At 42.8% G+C, this 16,462-nt stretch overlaps 1 protein-coding gene across 4 annotated transcripts in view; it reads left to right on the top strand.

Annotated features, from left to right (window-relative positions):
• LOC148098680 (protein NLRC3-like) overlaps positions 1-16,462 on the top strand; it is a 321,437-nt gene that overhangs the window by 136,974 nt on the left and 168,001 nt on the right. For 3 of the 4 annotated variants that reach the window (XM_087850566.1, XM_087850560.1, XM_087850561.1), the window contains 3 exons: positions 6,732-6,905; positions 11,586-11,632; positions 11,781-13,480. The exons of the other annotated variant lie outside the window; for it this stretch is intronic. In XM_087850566.1, coding sequence (XP_087706692.1) covers positions 6,732-6,905; positions 11,586-11,632; positions 11,781-12,343 — 784 coding nt within the window. In that variant the 3' untranslated portion in view covers positions 12,344-13,480. Of the gene's footprint in view, positions 1-6,731; positions 6,906-11,585; positions 11,633-11,780; positions 13,481-16,462 lie in introns of those variants that run through there. 4 annotated transcript variants of the gene reach the window in all.

The raw sequence follows: 16,462 nt of genomic DNA on the forward strand, positions 1-16,462 counted from the left end.
CTGCATCCTCCTGAGGACCCGGCCTTCGCGGTCTACGTGGGCCGGGTCCTCAGAAGGTCGGGTAGGCCGGAAGTAAACGGCCATGGAATTGGACGGTCTAGCCTTCTGATTGGTGTCACCGCTGTCTCGGTGGAGTTTAAAAAACTCTGCCGTCTGCTCCTTGCTATCTAAAATATAACAGGACACTGGCGTAAATTGTTGACCATCTCACACTTCTGTTTAATCAGTTTTTTGTTTGACGTTTATTCAGTTGTGTAAAAACCAAGGAGGAACTCACCCGGGGGATAAATAAAGTTTTATTTTATCTAATCTAATAACTTTAATCTCAGCCAAACCGATTTACTCACAAACAAATAAAACACTGAAAAAAGCCAAACAATAGCATTTTTAGGTTGTCCAAGTGACTTATATATTACTTTTAACCTGATTAGCGAAACTCCGCGGTGATCTGAAAATGATGTGCAGGGAGTTGTGCTGTTCTAGGCGGCTTCAGTAACCCTCGAGCTCTCGGCTTGCTATCGAGCTGGTGGGTAACAGACGTCTCCGAAAAACGTCGAAGCACTTTTGCAAATATGCAATATCTTGATAAACCGAGCAGATATTTGAAGTTTACACACTCACATTCTCGCCTGAAAATATGTTAAAAGTTTTGTGACCCAGGAAGATTAATAAGAGTAATTTTAAATCACAGCAGCGAATTCTGGGATATGGTGGGCCACAAAAGACACACCCGACACATCCTTCAAATTCGGTGTGTGACGTTATCGGTCTACAAATGCGTCCTCAGGACGATGCAGCCCATGAATTTGGACACACCGAGCCTGCGTGCTGGTAGCACCTTAGCCACAGCTCGGGTGTGGAGGAGAAGCTGAAAAAGAAGGTTTTCTAGTTTGTAAGGAGGAAAAAAACTGAGAGGACTAAGTTAAAGAGAGGCTGGAGAGTAACACAGAGCAGCAATGAATGCTGCTCACACAGTGTAGACAGTTTAGCATCAAATGTTCGAGTGAGTTAGCTCCCAGCTAACTAGCAGAGCAGCTAACTAGCAGAGCAGCTAACTAGCAGAGCAGCTAACTAGCAGAGCAGCTAACTAGCAAACCAGCTAACTGCACCCACAAGCTGCGACTGCGTCTTTCTAACAAGAGCGTCAGACACGCAGACTGGTTTTCTTTGTGGATGATGATTTATTCTCACACTGATCCTTCATGATGATGCTGCCATCCTCCCACTGCTCCTAGCAGTGTTGCCAACTCCTCAGTAAGGAAAATTGCTATTGGCTGTCCTAAAAGTTGCTGGAAGTCGCTAAATGACGTCATCGCCTAATTTGGATAAATGGTCATGCTAATGTAATTGTAACCTACATTGTAGGAGAGAAAAATAACATCGTGGAAGCGACATAACATGAGTAAAAAACGTCCTGGACTGCATTTAAATAAATAAATCATAGTTCTGTCTGTAACTATTACAACACTCTCACCACATTTGTTAACAATTCTCTCAACAAATGTGTTTTTCCTCGTTCTTTGTTATCCAGCTGAGACTTTAGGTATAAATGTGTCATAAACAGGAGAAAGCAGTTCAGGTTCAATGTAATCAAACCTCAGACTGAGTTCAAAATCATCACCTGTCCCAGATACCACATCAGCACCAGAACCATGATGTGTTTACTCACATTTAAAAAGGTGGAGGTCAGTGTGAATGGACTGTTGTCATTGGTCTGAATGTGCCTCTATAAACATGTGCTCTTCATTATTGATGATTTCCTAATGAACAGAAAATGAGACTTAATAAAATCCTTCTGACTGTTGTTGGAACAGGTTGGGTCCTGGGTTTGAGTCCCCCACTCTACCACAGGGGCTTCTAGCTTTGTTTCACAGTGTGTAGAACAACAAATAAAACCAAATCACAAAAAGCTTCAAGTCAAAAACGCATCAAACTTTGAGGGTTTTTCCCAAGGATGAGGAAGCAGACTCGGCCACAAACAGCTGGATATATGAATGGTTACCACAGCAACCACAGCAGTGTGCTCTCAGTATATTTAGTTGTATAAAGGTGTTTGTGGTGTGTTGCAGCTGAAACAGCCTCATGTTCACTGTTCACAGCAGTCACAGCTCGCTGCCTTCAACAGTCTCTTCCTTCCTTGTTTGGATGCCACTGATATCATCTTCTGCTCTCACACTGACCACCTGTTGAAGCTAACATGCTAACATGGAAGCCGCAGGTATGCCACCTGTGGCAGCTGAGGTCACGTGATCTGAGTGTTTGAACCACGTATTGGAGCAGCATTTCCAAACATCTGCACTTCAGAAGCTCCAAAGTGTGGAAACGTCACTGTGGAGCGTCTCATCCCTATCTAAGAGATTTTCTTGCCTCTGCAAAGCTAAGCTTGCAAACAGCACCATAGTTTGTCAATCCCAACCAATCAGAGCGCTACTTATGTCACGTCACATGACTCGTGTGTTTACCTCTTTGATTAGCACCCAACAAACTAAAGAAAGGCTAAAAGGATGTTCAGCCAATCAAATCCGTCCTAGGAACAGGAAGTCTAGAGAGGAAATGGAGCAGAGAAGGAGAATCACCAGTTTAAATGTCTGAGTTTTAAACTGGTGACCCTCTAAAGAGGCTTTTATTGACTCTGTTTTCTTTACAGCTTTTTTCACCATTTAAACTGTTTAATATCAGATTTAGAAATAACTTTTGGACAGTTGTTGTACATTTCCACTAAAATGTGACACAAATAATGTCTTTCTGACTTTACTTTGGACTAATCTAACGACTCAGCCTGGCTATGTTGGACTTGGTGTGGAAGCAGCTCCCAGTTTGAGTTCAGGAGACACACACTCTCTGCTTTGAAGATCAGCTTCAAACTTTCCTTTTTGATAAAGCTTATAGTTCGAGCTGGATCAGGTGACCCTGAACCATCCCTTAGTGATGCTGCTATAGGCTCAGGCTGTTGATGATGCTCTGCTTTCTTCTCCACTCCCCTCTTTTCACTCCTCATGCTTTTATATGTCACGACTGTCCTTAACTTTTGTGTCTCTCTGAGCTCATCTCTTCTCTTTCCCCTCACCCTGCAACCAGTCATGGTAGATTTATTTAAGCTGATGTAACCCAGTGTTAAAAACTGCATTAAAAGTATAAATATTGATAAAAACAAAGTTAATTATAATAAATACTGATAAAGCATGTAAACATAAGTTTAATTAATATGTACATATGTTATATGTAATATATAAATGGTGTGGGGGCAGGACTTAGTGCTTTAGAGATTGTTTGTCAGATCCACTGAGCGACCAATCATTGGCCGGTCTGACCCTCCCCCAGTTTGTGCACTGCTCACCTGTGTGTCCCTTCGTGTGCCAGTCAGATACGCCAGAGACACAGACGGCGAAAGATCAGTTTACCCGTGCGGAGAAGAAGCTAGCTGGATAGTGAAAGTCCTTTTTTCGGTGAGAATAATAAGAGTGATACTGTATTCCAGAGGCCGTGAGCCAGCGTGAGCACTGTGAAGCCCCATGTAGCATTTGTTGCTTCACATGGTAAGTCCAGGCAACGCATGTGTGCTAGCATAGCATGCTACTTGCCGCTAGCTCCGATGCTAACTTCCGTTAGCTATTTTGCAATGAAAGTGCCTTTTCCGAGGCTAAAGCAATTAGCGCTGAGTCTGCTGCACTTTATACGAGATGTTCTTTAAAGGTTTATGTCACATTACTGTGGTATTTATGTATAATGTATGGTTTTGTGCGAAGTTGTTATGTTAGCACATGTTCACTTTTCTCATGGTGCTAATTATAGTTCTGCACATTAAGTATTAGCAATGTGAAATTAAGTGCCTTCACCTGCACTTTACTTAGCTGAAACTTGATAAGTCTCAAGCCAATGTGTATTTTTAATGCACTGCTGAGCTATTTTGTATTATTTTAAATGTGTGTTTCCTATGCACTTTTTCCCTTTGAAATTAGAATAATTTGTTGTACAACATAGAATATTTTGAAAGAAATTTAGAAGCACTACAAGCAACCAGTAGTAATAATAAGTTACAGACATGACAGCTTAAATGTTGAACTACTGTGTTCTGGCCTGGTCCCCAGGTCAGGTTTTTTTCCCTTTGCTTATTTGGATTGGATTGATTTTGAGGACCTGAGAAGAATCAAGGATCCCTTTTCCAGTACTGGATGGCGAGCCAAGCCCAAAGAGCCGGATGAACTGGTAGATTGTAACCCAACTGGTTACAAACACACTGAGTGACTAGTGAACATTGAAAGACTGAAATTGACTTTGAAAAAGACACAAAAGACAATATATCCTTGGGTCGACTATTTGTGGGGTTTATTTTATTTTGTTTTCAAGAAGCGCGCTCTACTTTTGTTAAATGTGGACAACTTTAATAATTGCTAATAAATGCAATTGTGTTTTCTACACCTACTGTGTACAAGTCCTCTGTTGTCATACACCCTTGGCTCCTACGAATCTAGAACCTTTCTGATCTCGTCCATATTCCCCTTCTGTCCTCATACTGTGGTTAAAGGTAACTATACTGCCCGTACTACAGGCAAAGAAGGCAACAAGTAACACTAACAGGTCTTACATGCCCATTACTAGTACTGCACCACCAGTGTTACACTGAGCTTTCATACATGATGAATTGCTCTCTTCAGTTGGGTGTCTTCCCTGCTGCCTTTAAAACGGCGGTGGTGAGGCTCCTTCTGAAGAAGAGCAATTTGGATTGTAATGATTTTAATAACTACAGACCTGTATCCAACTCACCATTTTTAAGTAAAATTTTAGAAAAACTTGTTTTTACTCAGATTAATGACTTTCTGAATGATAGACAGATCCTGGAGATATTCCAGTCTGGATTTAGGGTGAACCACAGCACAGAGACTGCTCTCCTAAAGGTTTAAATGATCTTAGATGTAACTGGGACTCCCAAAAGCTCTCAGTCCTGGTGCTACTGGATCTATGCGCAGCCTTTGATACAGTAGACCACGCTATTCTTTTAAACAGACTGAAACACATGGTGGGCCTCTCTGGTGCTGTACACAACTGGTTCACTTCCTGTCTCTCAGACAGAACTTTTATGGTGAATATGGATACATGCTCCTCTAAGATCCATAGAATGACATGTGGTGTGCCCCAAGGGTCGGTTTTAGGCCCTGCACTTTTTAATTTGTATATGCTCCCTCTCTGCGGTGTCATCAGGAGGCATGGAGTGAACTTCCACAGTTACGCTGACGACACTCAGCTGTACATCTCCGTGTCTCCTGATGACACCAGACCAATGGATGCCCTTTTTAACTGTATTCTAGATATAAGATTTGGATGGCAGAAAACTTTTTACAGCTTAACCAGGACAAAGCTGAAGTTTAATCGTCGGTCCTGAGGCTCAGAGAGAGAAGCTCTTGTCTAAATTACAGGCATTTTCACTATGTGCTTCACTACAACTGAAAAACCTGGGTGTTATTTTTGACTCTGAGCTTGGTTTTATCCCACATATTAAACATGTAACCAAAATTGGATTTTATCATCTAAAAAATATAGCCAGAGTCCGCCCTATTCTCTCTCAGGCCAACACGGAGATGCTGCTTTTATTACCAGTCGCATTGATTACTGCCCTGCTCTCTGGTCTCCCCAAAAATAATATTTCACCTTTACAACTTTTACAAAACTCTGCAGCTCGTGTGCTGACGAAGACCAGAGGGCGGGCCCACATTACACCGGTTTTAGAATCGCTGCACTGGCTCCCCGTGTGTTTCAAGATCGATTTTAAAGTTTTTATTTGTTTTTAAATGTCTTAATGGTCTTGGGCCTTCTTATCTCTCAGATCTGCTTTTACCATATGAACCCTCGCGGACCCTGAGGTCCTCTGGTACTGGCCTTTTGATTGTCCCTAAAGTCAGGACACATACTCACAGAGAGGCAGCTTTTCAGTGGTATGGTCCTCGTCTGTGGAACAGCCTGCCGGAGGAGCTCATGGCCGCAGAGAACGTACATGTTTTTAAGAACAGGCTCAAGACCACCTTTTTAATTTAGCTTTTACTTAACGTTTATTTATTTTATGCTTATTTATTCTATCCTGTTGTTCTATTTATATTATTAATTTAGGTTTTACCTAATATTTATTGATTTTATTCTTATTCATTTTTTATCTTCTTACTCTATTTATATTTATACTGTATCCCATTCTTATTTATTTTATTTATTTTATTCTGTATATACTCTTAGTAGGTCATATCTCCAGTGTTTCCTCGGAGGGGGCTCTCTGCACCGGGGTTGTGATCGACCGTGGCTTTTTGGGCTCTGTGGGTCTTCTCAGCCTGGCTGGGGGGCTTCTTTGCCTCCCTCCTGCTGTGTGCCCAGCCTGGAGGCTGTAAAGCACTTTGTTCTACATCTCTGTATGAAAAGTGCTTTATAAATAAAGATTGATTGATTGATTGATAGATTCTCCTCCGGGAGCCTGTTTTCACTGGGAGGATCTTTGTGTCAAAGGGAGTTCTTCCTTCCCACCATCACCAAGTGCTGCTCACAGTGGATTGTCTGGTTTTTGGGGCTTTCTCTCTAATATTGAAGGCTGTTACCTTACACTGTTAAACAGCTTCAGACGACTGTTGTTGTCTGTTGGGAATTGTCACTTTTAAATAAAGTTACATTGAATGGATGTAAATGGATAGATGTTATTGTGACAAACAGAAAATGATCTTTAAAAGATTGATTGTTGTTTTGTGTGTCTGCAGTCTGTCAGGCTGTCTGATCACAGAGGAAGGCTGTACTTCTCTGGCCTCAGCTCTGAGCTCCAACCCCTCCCATCTGAGAGAGCTGGACCTCAGCTACAATCATCCAGGTCACTCAGGAATGAAGCTCCTGTCGTCTGGACTGAAGGATCCAGGCTGGAGACTGGACACTCTCAGGTATGGAGAGAATGTCTGATAGAGGAGGACGAGCTGGAAACATTTCCTGTGTCCTTCACTCACTTCCTGTTTGTTTCCTGCAGATGAGACATGAACAATCACACATGCAGGAATATTTTCAGGGACAGACACACTAGTCTAGCTGGATAGTACGTAGGGGGTCTCCAAGGAGTCTGTTTGCAGGAACATTAATGATAACTGATGAGTCATGTTGAGAGTTTCATTAAAAGTAAACCTACAGTTAGGTCCATAAATATTTGGACAGAGACAACATTTTGTAACTTTAAATACACTTTATTAGGTCACCGGTTTACCTGAGATAGTGGTCACTGTGTACCTAATAAAGTGTCAGCCATGTGTATGTTTCCCATGCTGTATGTCCACAGTCACAGTGACAGTCAGTGACACTGACAGAAGGATGAAACAAGGCTGTGAATCATTTCAGTCTTTGTGTGTGATAAAGAGGCAGACAGGAGCAGCTAACATCACCATTATTTTCCTGTATGAATCGCTGTTACAATGAAAAATGTCACTTACATATATCATATAGGAGACACACACATTGATATACACTAAATATTTATTTCATTTCTCTTTTTTTGTGTTGCCAATTTATGCACCTGCTTGATTTAGTTTAAACAGTTATTGCACACTTTCTGTAAATCCAGTGAACTGCATTTCACTTCTCAAATATCACTGTGTGTGTCTCCTATATGATGTATTTAACTGACAATTTTTATTGTTAAAACCAACGATTTGTACAGGAAAATAATTACTTTTCACAATGTTGCCCAAACTTTTCATCCCACTGTATTAGTATGTTTTGTCATTAGTATAATATGAAATAAATTCTACTTGTGTCAGTCGGCTGCCAATATTTGCTGTGTAGCAGAACAGAGACATTTGTCATTATAAATGTTTATTTGGAAAAATATATAAATTCAGTAACAAAAACATTAAACATAAATATATGAAATGTAACTATTTACAGAGAGACAGGAATAAAAAGGACCCAGCTTGGAGTGGAAGAGCCTCAGGGAGAAGGAGGAGAAAAATAAGAACATTGTTTCTGCCCTGGAGAGCTGCTGCCTCATCAGAAAACGACTGATCATTAGGGTCCAATGTTTCCAAATTTAACACAGCTGTGCTGTTTTCAAAAGCTAATTTATAAATTTGAAATTTCACGAATTCTCGTGTCTGAGGCGGCATGCTCTCCAGAACAGGAACAAGGCCGAGGAGGAAATGTTCTGTTGGAGATGGGCGTGGCCTCTTTAGGGACTCCAGGATGGCCAGCTCCACCGCCGATGGACCGTCCTGGGACCCGTCCCTCGCCCGCCTTCGAGCTGTCCTCCTCTGTGGGCCTGTAAAACACAGCACAAAACAACACAAAGTAATGAGAAGGCTGCTACTAGATTTTCATTTTCAAAATTGAAAAAAACAGGATATAAACAGATTGGTTGTAGATATTTAGTAAAGGTGATCACAAGGGAATCCAAGCAAGTAAAAAGCTGTCAGTGCTTGATGTTCATACCTGTGGGTGCAGCAGCAGGAGCTGAGGGACCAGGGACTGGGGAGCCAGGAGAAGAGACAGGGGATGCTCTGCTGCATGATTACTTGACTCTATCAAGACAATATTAAATGTTAACAGGTTGAAGACAATAGTCATAGAGAATATTATATTATTATATACTTATATACTTATTATATACAGTGGTCTCACATTTATTGCAGCACATGAACAGTAGTCACAGTTCTCACAAGTTGATTCTCAAAGTGCAAACCTTTGTAGATTTTAAAACGTAAAAGTATTATGCCGCGCTTTTTCTCCGTCTGCGGCGCCACTTTTGTGCGCCATTTTTGCTCCCGGTGCAGGTGTCTATTTCCGAATGAGGGTCATAGTTATGAGTGTTTTTGTGCTGTTTTTTTCTATTGGACGTGATGGTTATCAAAACCAAACATGATAAGTTTGGCAAGCGCAGGAGACACGACACGGAGGAGATTTGTCATTTGCGCTGCAGAATGCAATGCGCATCGTTGAAAGCTGTACGGTGCAATAAAAAAAATCAGCGAAAAGGCGAGGCAGTGACGGATGAACAGCGGGACTACTGTATACTGTTTATTAATTAAGAAAATATATTCCTGTATGACAACACGCATAAATTAACTGCCTACATTAATTCATTGTAAACATACCTTCTGACTGACACTCCCCTGCTGCCTCTCCGGGCTGTCCCTGGTCCTCGGGGGAGAAGTTCTCCACGGTCAGCACCATATTACCGCTTGTCTCCCGCGGGGTGAGGAAGGGGTCCAGAAACCCCATGACCGCGAAGAACTTCCATCTTCTCCCCGATCCTGCTGCAGACCCACTCCTCTTCTCCTTCTCTGTCTTCTTCTCCTTATTATAAGTGTCCCTGAGGCTCTTCCACTTTCTCCTGCAGATGTCCTCTGAATAAACACATTATCTTGTTAGTGGAAAGGTATTTGTACATCAGTGGGAAAATAGCGGGACAGTAGGCGGGCTTGCTAGCTTTTGCGCAGCTTCATCGGGTCAGTCTGAAAATTAAAAAGAAGGAGGAATGAACTTACCAGGTTGCCCGATCACCTCACTTATGTGTCTCCAAGCTAGGTCCTTTTTATTCCTGTCTCGGTAGAAGTAGCAGCTAGCATCATATAGCTCTGGGTGATTAGCCACGGCACTGATGAGCTTTTCCTCCATACTGAATGAAGAATCAAGGGCTTTGGCTGGATCTGCCCCTTTGACCTAGGTCAGAGCCACGTCACCAGGCTCCTGATTGTTTGTCGCGGCGTGATTTGACGCTGGAGTTCAGATTTTTCCAACTCGAGCGGTAGACGATAAACGCGCGTATGCACAAAATGCAACACAAAAACTCACGCGCGAGGTTTTTTTCACGAGTGAAACGCGCCAGACGCGCTACACTGACGTGCATTTCACGCGTTTTGGCGTTTTCGCGACTCAAATCTGCTTCCGAACTCACGCGGGACCTGCAATCGCGTGTCATCGTGTGTGTCACCTCCATTGACTTTACATGTAAACCTGACGCTCTATTAGCGTCCATCGCGTTCGGTGTGAGCACACCGTAAGGCTACGTCCACACGTACCCGGGTATTTTTGAAAACGCAGATTTTTCTATGTGTTTGCACCTTTCGTCCACACATAAAGGCGTTTTTGGTCACTGAAAACTGAGATTTTTAAAAACTCTGGCCATGGTGGATATTTTTGAAAACTCAGTTTTTACATTTACGTGTGGACGAGAAAAACGCAGAAAACGGAGAAAACGCAGCATCAAAGGTGTGCGCCTTTTGTGACGTCACAGTGTGCGCCACATTATTGTTTCGGTGAAATGAATTTCTACAACACTGTTACTGTTAATTGTCTCTGCAGTGTTTAAATGCTTACATATACACACACAGTTACTGTCCCTCCACACATACGACTCGGTTCTGCTTCTATGCCCCAGCTTTGTTTACTGTTTCCCACCGAGGCTTCTAGACTTCTGATTGGCCAACATTTCTACACAGTTAGGAATATATCGCCACCTGCTGCTTTGGCATGTTCCTAGCAGCATTTTCCTTCATTTCTACGTTTACGTGTGGACGGGATTATTTTTTAAAACGGAAACGGAAAATCTCCGTTTTCAAAAATACCGTGTACGTGTGAACGTAGCCTCAGTAGTCTGTAAAGACTCTGTGTGCCTTCCAGAGTGCTCCGGCATGCACACACACCTTAAGGTCATGAGAGAGGTCGTACGTTCTCTTACTGATTTATGGTTTAGGAGGACACCTACTCTGTATCTGGTTAAGTATAAGAGCCCTTTGTTAGGGGGACCGCTGGACTCTTAGCACCAGCTTTGGGGTCACAGGGTCACATCTGGAACACACACACACACACACACACACACATACCTACACTATGCACAGACTGGTACTCTTTGTTCATACCTGTGTAAGACGTCACATGTTAATGAACTTATGCATATTCATGTAACCTCAATAAAGAGCAGTGTTACGAGGGAGCAGACGAGAGCGACTGAGGTCAAGTGAAGGAACGGCGCTGTCACAGTTCTCTCCCTCATGAATTGTCTGGTTCCAGCGGTGGGTCTGTGCTAGACGACCCATCACCAGCTTTTTCCAGCTTTTTCCACTGGTTACCAGTACGTGGTAGAATCCACTTCCAGATCTTGTTGTTTGTCTTTAAATCTCTGAGTGATTGGCTCCATCTTATCTCTCTTTAACAAAATAATCCAAGTCGAGCCCTCAGGTCTGCAGATAAGTAGCTTCTGACCAGAACTAGACGTAAAAACAGAGGTGAGCTTTATCGATCGCTGCAGCCAAACTCTGGAACAGTCGCCCTTCACATCAGGTCGTCACCAACACTCGACATTTTTAAAACCCGGTTGGAAACACATTTGTACTCTGTAGCTTTCAATTGTGACGAGTCTTTATAGTAATTACTGTGTATGTTTCCTATTTTCTCTCTACTCTGTGCAGCACTTTGGCTCAACCTGTTTTTAAATGTGCTGATAAATAAATGTAGATTTCTTTGAATAAAACAGTGGAGCCGAGCTTTGAGCTCAGTGTGTAACAGTGTGTGTATGAGAGCCATGTAATGTCCATGTGTGCATGCTGACTGTGCTGCTCTGACCCCCCTCCTCCTTTCAGGGTGGAGCCTGCTGGAGTCCGATGGTTGAGACCAGGTCTGAGGAAGTGTAAGTGTGTTTTTAATGGGATTCATGAAAACAAAGCAGCACACATTCAACCATCTTCATCATGTCAGGAGTCATCATCAAAGTGTCAATCAATGAACAGATGATGGATCAATAACTGCAGCTGGATTGTGTTTGTTCTCTCCATCAGATTCCTGTCAACTCACAATCGACACAAACACAGTGAACACAAACCTCCAACTGTCTGACAACAACAGGAAGGTGACACGTGTGGAGGAGGTTCAGTCATATCCTGATCATCCAGACAGATTTGATGTTCGTCCTCAGCTGCTGTGTAGAAATGGTCTGACTGGTCGCTGTTACTGGGAGGTCGAGTGGAGAGGAGACGTTTATATATCAGTGAGTTACAGAAGCATCAGAAGGAAAGGAGGCAGTGATCACATTGATGACTGTGTGTTTGGATGGAATGATCAGTCCTGGAGTCTGAGCTGCTCTGATGATGGTTCTCAGTCTGTTTGGCACGATAACATAGTAACATCCATCTCTTCCTCCTCATCCTCCTCCTCCTCCTCCTCCTCCTCTGTCTCTAACAGAGCAGCAGTGTATGTGGACTGTCCTGCTGGCACTCTGTCCTTCTACAGAGTCTCCTCTGACACTCTGATCCACCTCCACACCTTCAACACCACATTCACTCAAACTCTTTATCCTGGGTTTCTGGTCTGGTTTCCTGGTTCCTCAGTGTCCCTGTGCTGAGTGGGGTGTAAAGAGTGTCTCCTGTTACAGAAACACTCTGACTGTTGAACAGATAGTTCAGTCTGTACATGTCTGTCTCTTTCACTCACAAACACGTTTTCAGATTCATGGATTCAATCAGTTGATGTTTGAAACTCTTCTAAATGATTCCTTGTAAACGTCTTCCTCTTCAGTCACAAACAAACAGGAAGTGATGTCACATGTGTTCCTGTCCACACAGCAGAATGAGTCTATTGCTGACAGTGATGTACAAACAGAGTGAGCATTTCTGAGGCCCAAAATAAACTGAGTAGTTCACTGAATGAACAATGGACTGTGAGCTCAGTTCCTTCATCATTAGTATGGATTATATATGTATATGTATTATATTAGTATCATATATATCAGGTGCTGCTGGTTTCAGTCATTGTGCAAATGTGCTGTTTGTAAGGTTGTAAAGCTGCAGTCAGCTGAGACTGAAGAAGTCACCTGATCAGTGAGCAAACGTTTGTGAAAACGTCCAGATGAACAGAATCAACCTTTTGGGATCAGCCAGCAATGCAGCATCATTGTTGTTCAGGTTCAGAGGTTTGCAGGAATGAACTGATGACCAGAAACAGCTGCAAAGTCCAATAAAATGCCAGCTGGAGTTCAGCTGCATTTGAAGAAGTCAAAGAAAAGTAAGGATGGCAAAGGGCGATGTTTTCTTCCAAAGAACTGAAAACATGGTCGACGCCTCATTAGAAGAATAATCTGGACATTTGTGAGGAACTCTAACCAAGAAAGCAACACAAAAAAGCAACGTCAAACAGATCCAACAGACAGTTTCCATGACTGGAAGTGTTGAGTGTAAAAATGCTACATTGCATTATTGCATCCTCTCACCACAGGAGGTGCTGTTGGCACCACTGATTGCTGATCAGCTGTTCTCTGATGATCTGATTGATACTGTGAATAACGGGACTCACTGAACTCTGTGACACAGTGAAGATTACAGAGTTTAACTTCAACATCTGACTGACGTCACACAGACAGAAGGATGAACCAGTGAGGCACAGAACACAGTTACTGGAGATACTGGATCAGCTCCATGTGAACCTCTGATGGAGAAGCTGCTGAGCCAGAGAAACATCAGGACATGACAGGCAGCTGCACTTATCTAACAACATGTAGCAGAGCTGATCTATGTTAGAGGATCTATCACAGCAGCTGAAGCCAAAGTCCAACACTGGATAGCAGCTGAGCCTGTGCTGAGTGTAGTGTTACAGGAAAAGGGCAGAAACACTGACACTGGTAGCTCACAGTGATGCTGACTGGGGCACAGAGCTGAATGATGCAGCATCAGGACACTGTTTCAGTCTGACTGACAGAGAAACCTGTAGCTGTATCTACATGTGAGGCAGAGGCTACACAAGCAGCTTTCTATGTTTCACAGTGACTGAGATCTTCAGTGGGGGTGGACATGCTCCTGTACAGACCTCTGAGGAGAACCAAGGTGCAGTCAAAGAGTCCAGTCTGTCCTCACAGATGTGAACATGTGGTTTCATCAGGTCTGCTGTCAGCTAGCAGGCTCACATCAGAATCACTGTTCCTGAAAAACACAGTCTGTGTGACATCATCAGTCAGCTGATCGTCCCAGATCTGAATGGTTTCTGTCTCTACTGAGGAAGTCAGAGAATATCACTGAGGTGTGGATCAGGTCTGAGTGAGCTGTGGAGGGACAGCTTTAAACAGTCCACAGGTCTCACGTCCTGCTCAGTCTGGTAGCAGATACCTCGTATTGTTCCAGATGTGCTGACATCACCAGCAGCAGCAGCACAGCTGTGTGATACGATGAATCTCAGTTATTGATCCAACACACAGTAAATACAAAGATCAGGATTTCTGAGAGGAATCATTATGAGTCTGAACACATGATCACTGAATGTTAGTCTCCACAATAATAAGCTAACACAAGCAAACACAGCTTTCAGCTCTTATTTTGAAACTGGCTTATTTAGAGAGCTGTGATGTGAGCGTGCCTGGCTCTGAGGCACTTGGGTCAGCCTCTGTTGTTTAGAAGTGTTACAGACTGTGAATGACACAGACCTGTCAGTTTCCATGTTTGTCTGTAACACAGCTCAGGGGCTCCATGCTGAACGCATCCATCCAGTGTTATTGATCCAGTACTAATACCAGCATTGGGATCAATACTACAATACACAATCACATGTGTCCACGTGATGTGTTTGACCAGCTTTATTCATTAATGATCAATCAACTTATTTACTGCATCTGAGTCCAGCTTCATTTAAATGATCCAACCATGAAAATGACATCAGTCTGTTGTTCAGATACTGAGAAGGGACACAAACAACACTGATCCAGGAGGGTTAGGTCAAACGACGATTTTAATGCACACACGCGGTGAGAGATGAACACTGTTACACAATCAGCATCGATCTCTGCCTAGCAATACACAAGCAGATGTTTTATACCATCAGGTTTATTTTCATGACGCCCCCTCATACGTCAAACAGATACAATATATGCATAAGCTTCAAAACCACAAACGTTCCGTTAACGACTTTAACAAAGTTTAAAAGAGCATCTTCTTCGCCTCCGTGACAGGTGCTTCTGGTAGCTCATCTCGCTCTCGCTTCTCCAAAACCTCGGGCCATGCTCTGCAACAAACTAGCAATTCTGCACGCACAAAAATGCAGTTACAAGCAAAATATATCTGAACTCTCACCTAGAACATAAGCCTACCTACAGTGTGTGTGTGTGTGTGTGTGTGTGTGTGTGTGTGTGTGTGTGTGTGTCCTGACCTCACTCTGTGTCACCTCTCACCCACTAACACTCACAACCAGACAGAGGCCACCCTCAGATGTGTAGCAGTTTACTAAAACTATATATATGTAATATATTGAATAAATGCTGTAAATGAATGCCACTACTCAAAGCTTAATAAAAAGATATAAATGAATAAAAGATAACAATGAATAACCTGGTTATTCAAATAGCATCCTCCCAACAGCTCCTCAAAGTAACTCACACTTAGACTCTGCTTTAGTTTCACTTTCACAAGCACGCTCTGCAAAAGCCTGCGCTTCCTGTCTACTTTGGCACAGAGTGTACTCAGAGTTAAGCCTTTCTTTTATAATGCAATGTAATCTGCATATAAACATTTAAGATTATAGATTTAACTCAACAGTTTAAAGTGGTTATAACTGCACCTGTAATAAAAGTTAATTGGGTGCCAATATGTTTAAACATCTGAATACAATATCAATGCTGTAGATTATGTTATTAATGGTATTAATGCAATGGTAATGATGATTGTTAAGGTGAATTGTTAAATGTTTGTCATTTTTATGTTACCATTTGTACATTGTTTTAAGGAATTCTTTCTGTCCTCCCCTCCCCAGATCCTTAAGATTCTGGGAGGGGGGCAGTAGTGTTTTTAATCACAGGAACATCCTTGTGAAGGTCTGTTTGATGTTGGTAAACTTGCTCCCCTTTGTATGGCTTCACTGTGTTATCTAGGGTGTGGGGGAGACTACCCTCTTTATGACCAAGGATGTTCCTGTGCTTTTATGTTATATGACCCTTTGATCAGCAGTATACACACACACACACACACAAACACACACACACACACACACACACACAAACACACACACACACACACACACACACACACACACAGTGCCTTGTCTTTGTAACCAAGGGGGGTTACGTGGGGAAGTTTATTGTGTGAACATTGTCAATAAAAGGAGGCAAGAGGGGGCGGTCGGGGAGGTCATTTGTGATGAGCTGAGATACCGACAAGGCCTCCCTTGCAAGTGAAAAGATCGATCGCTGTTGCCTTGTTTTTCTTTCACGGGAATAAGTTCTGGGATCAGTGGGGTCTGACTTTAGACCCAGCAATGATGACCATGAACAATAGCAGTAAAATATTTCTCTGATCTCCACAAGTCCTACAGAAGCACTTAATGCTAACAGGAAGTCATTTATTAAGGTGGAATAACACAGAGACACAACCACTCACAGTTAACCTGACCCCACTAACTGCATGTGTTGGGACTGTGGGAGGAAGCCGGAGTACCGGAGAGGACGCACACAAACACGGGAGAACGTGAAGCTCAGCACTGAAACAAA

Source organism: Neolamprologus brichardi, chromosome 14, assembly GCF_056152115.1.
Source record: "Neolamprologus brichardi isolate AB-2024 chromosome 14, ASM5615211v1, whole genome shotgun sequence".
NCBI lineage: Eukaryota > Metazoa > Chordata > Actinopteri > Cichliformes > Cichlidae > Neolamprologus > Neolamprologus brichardi.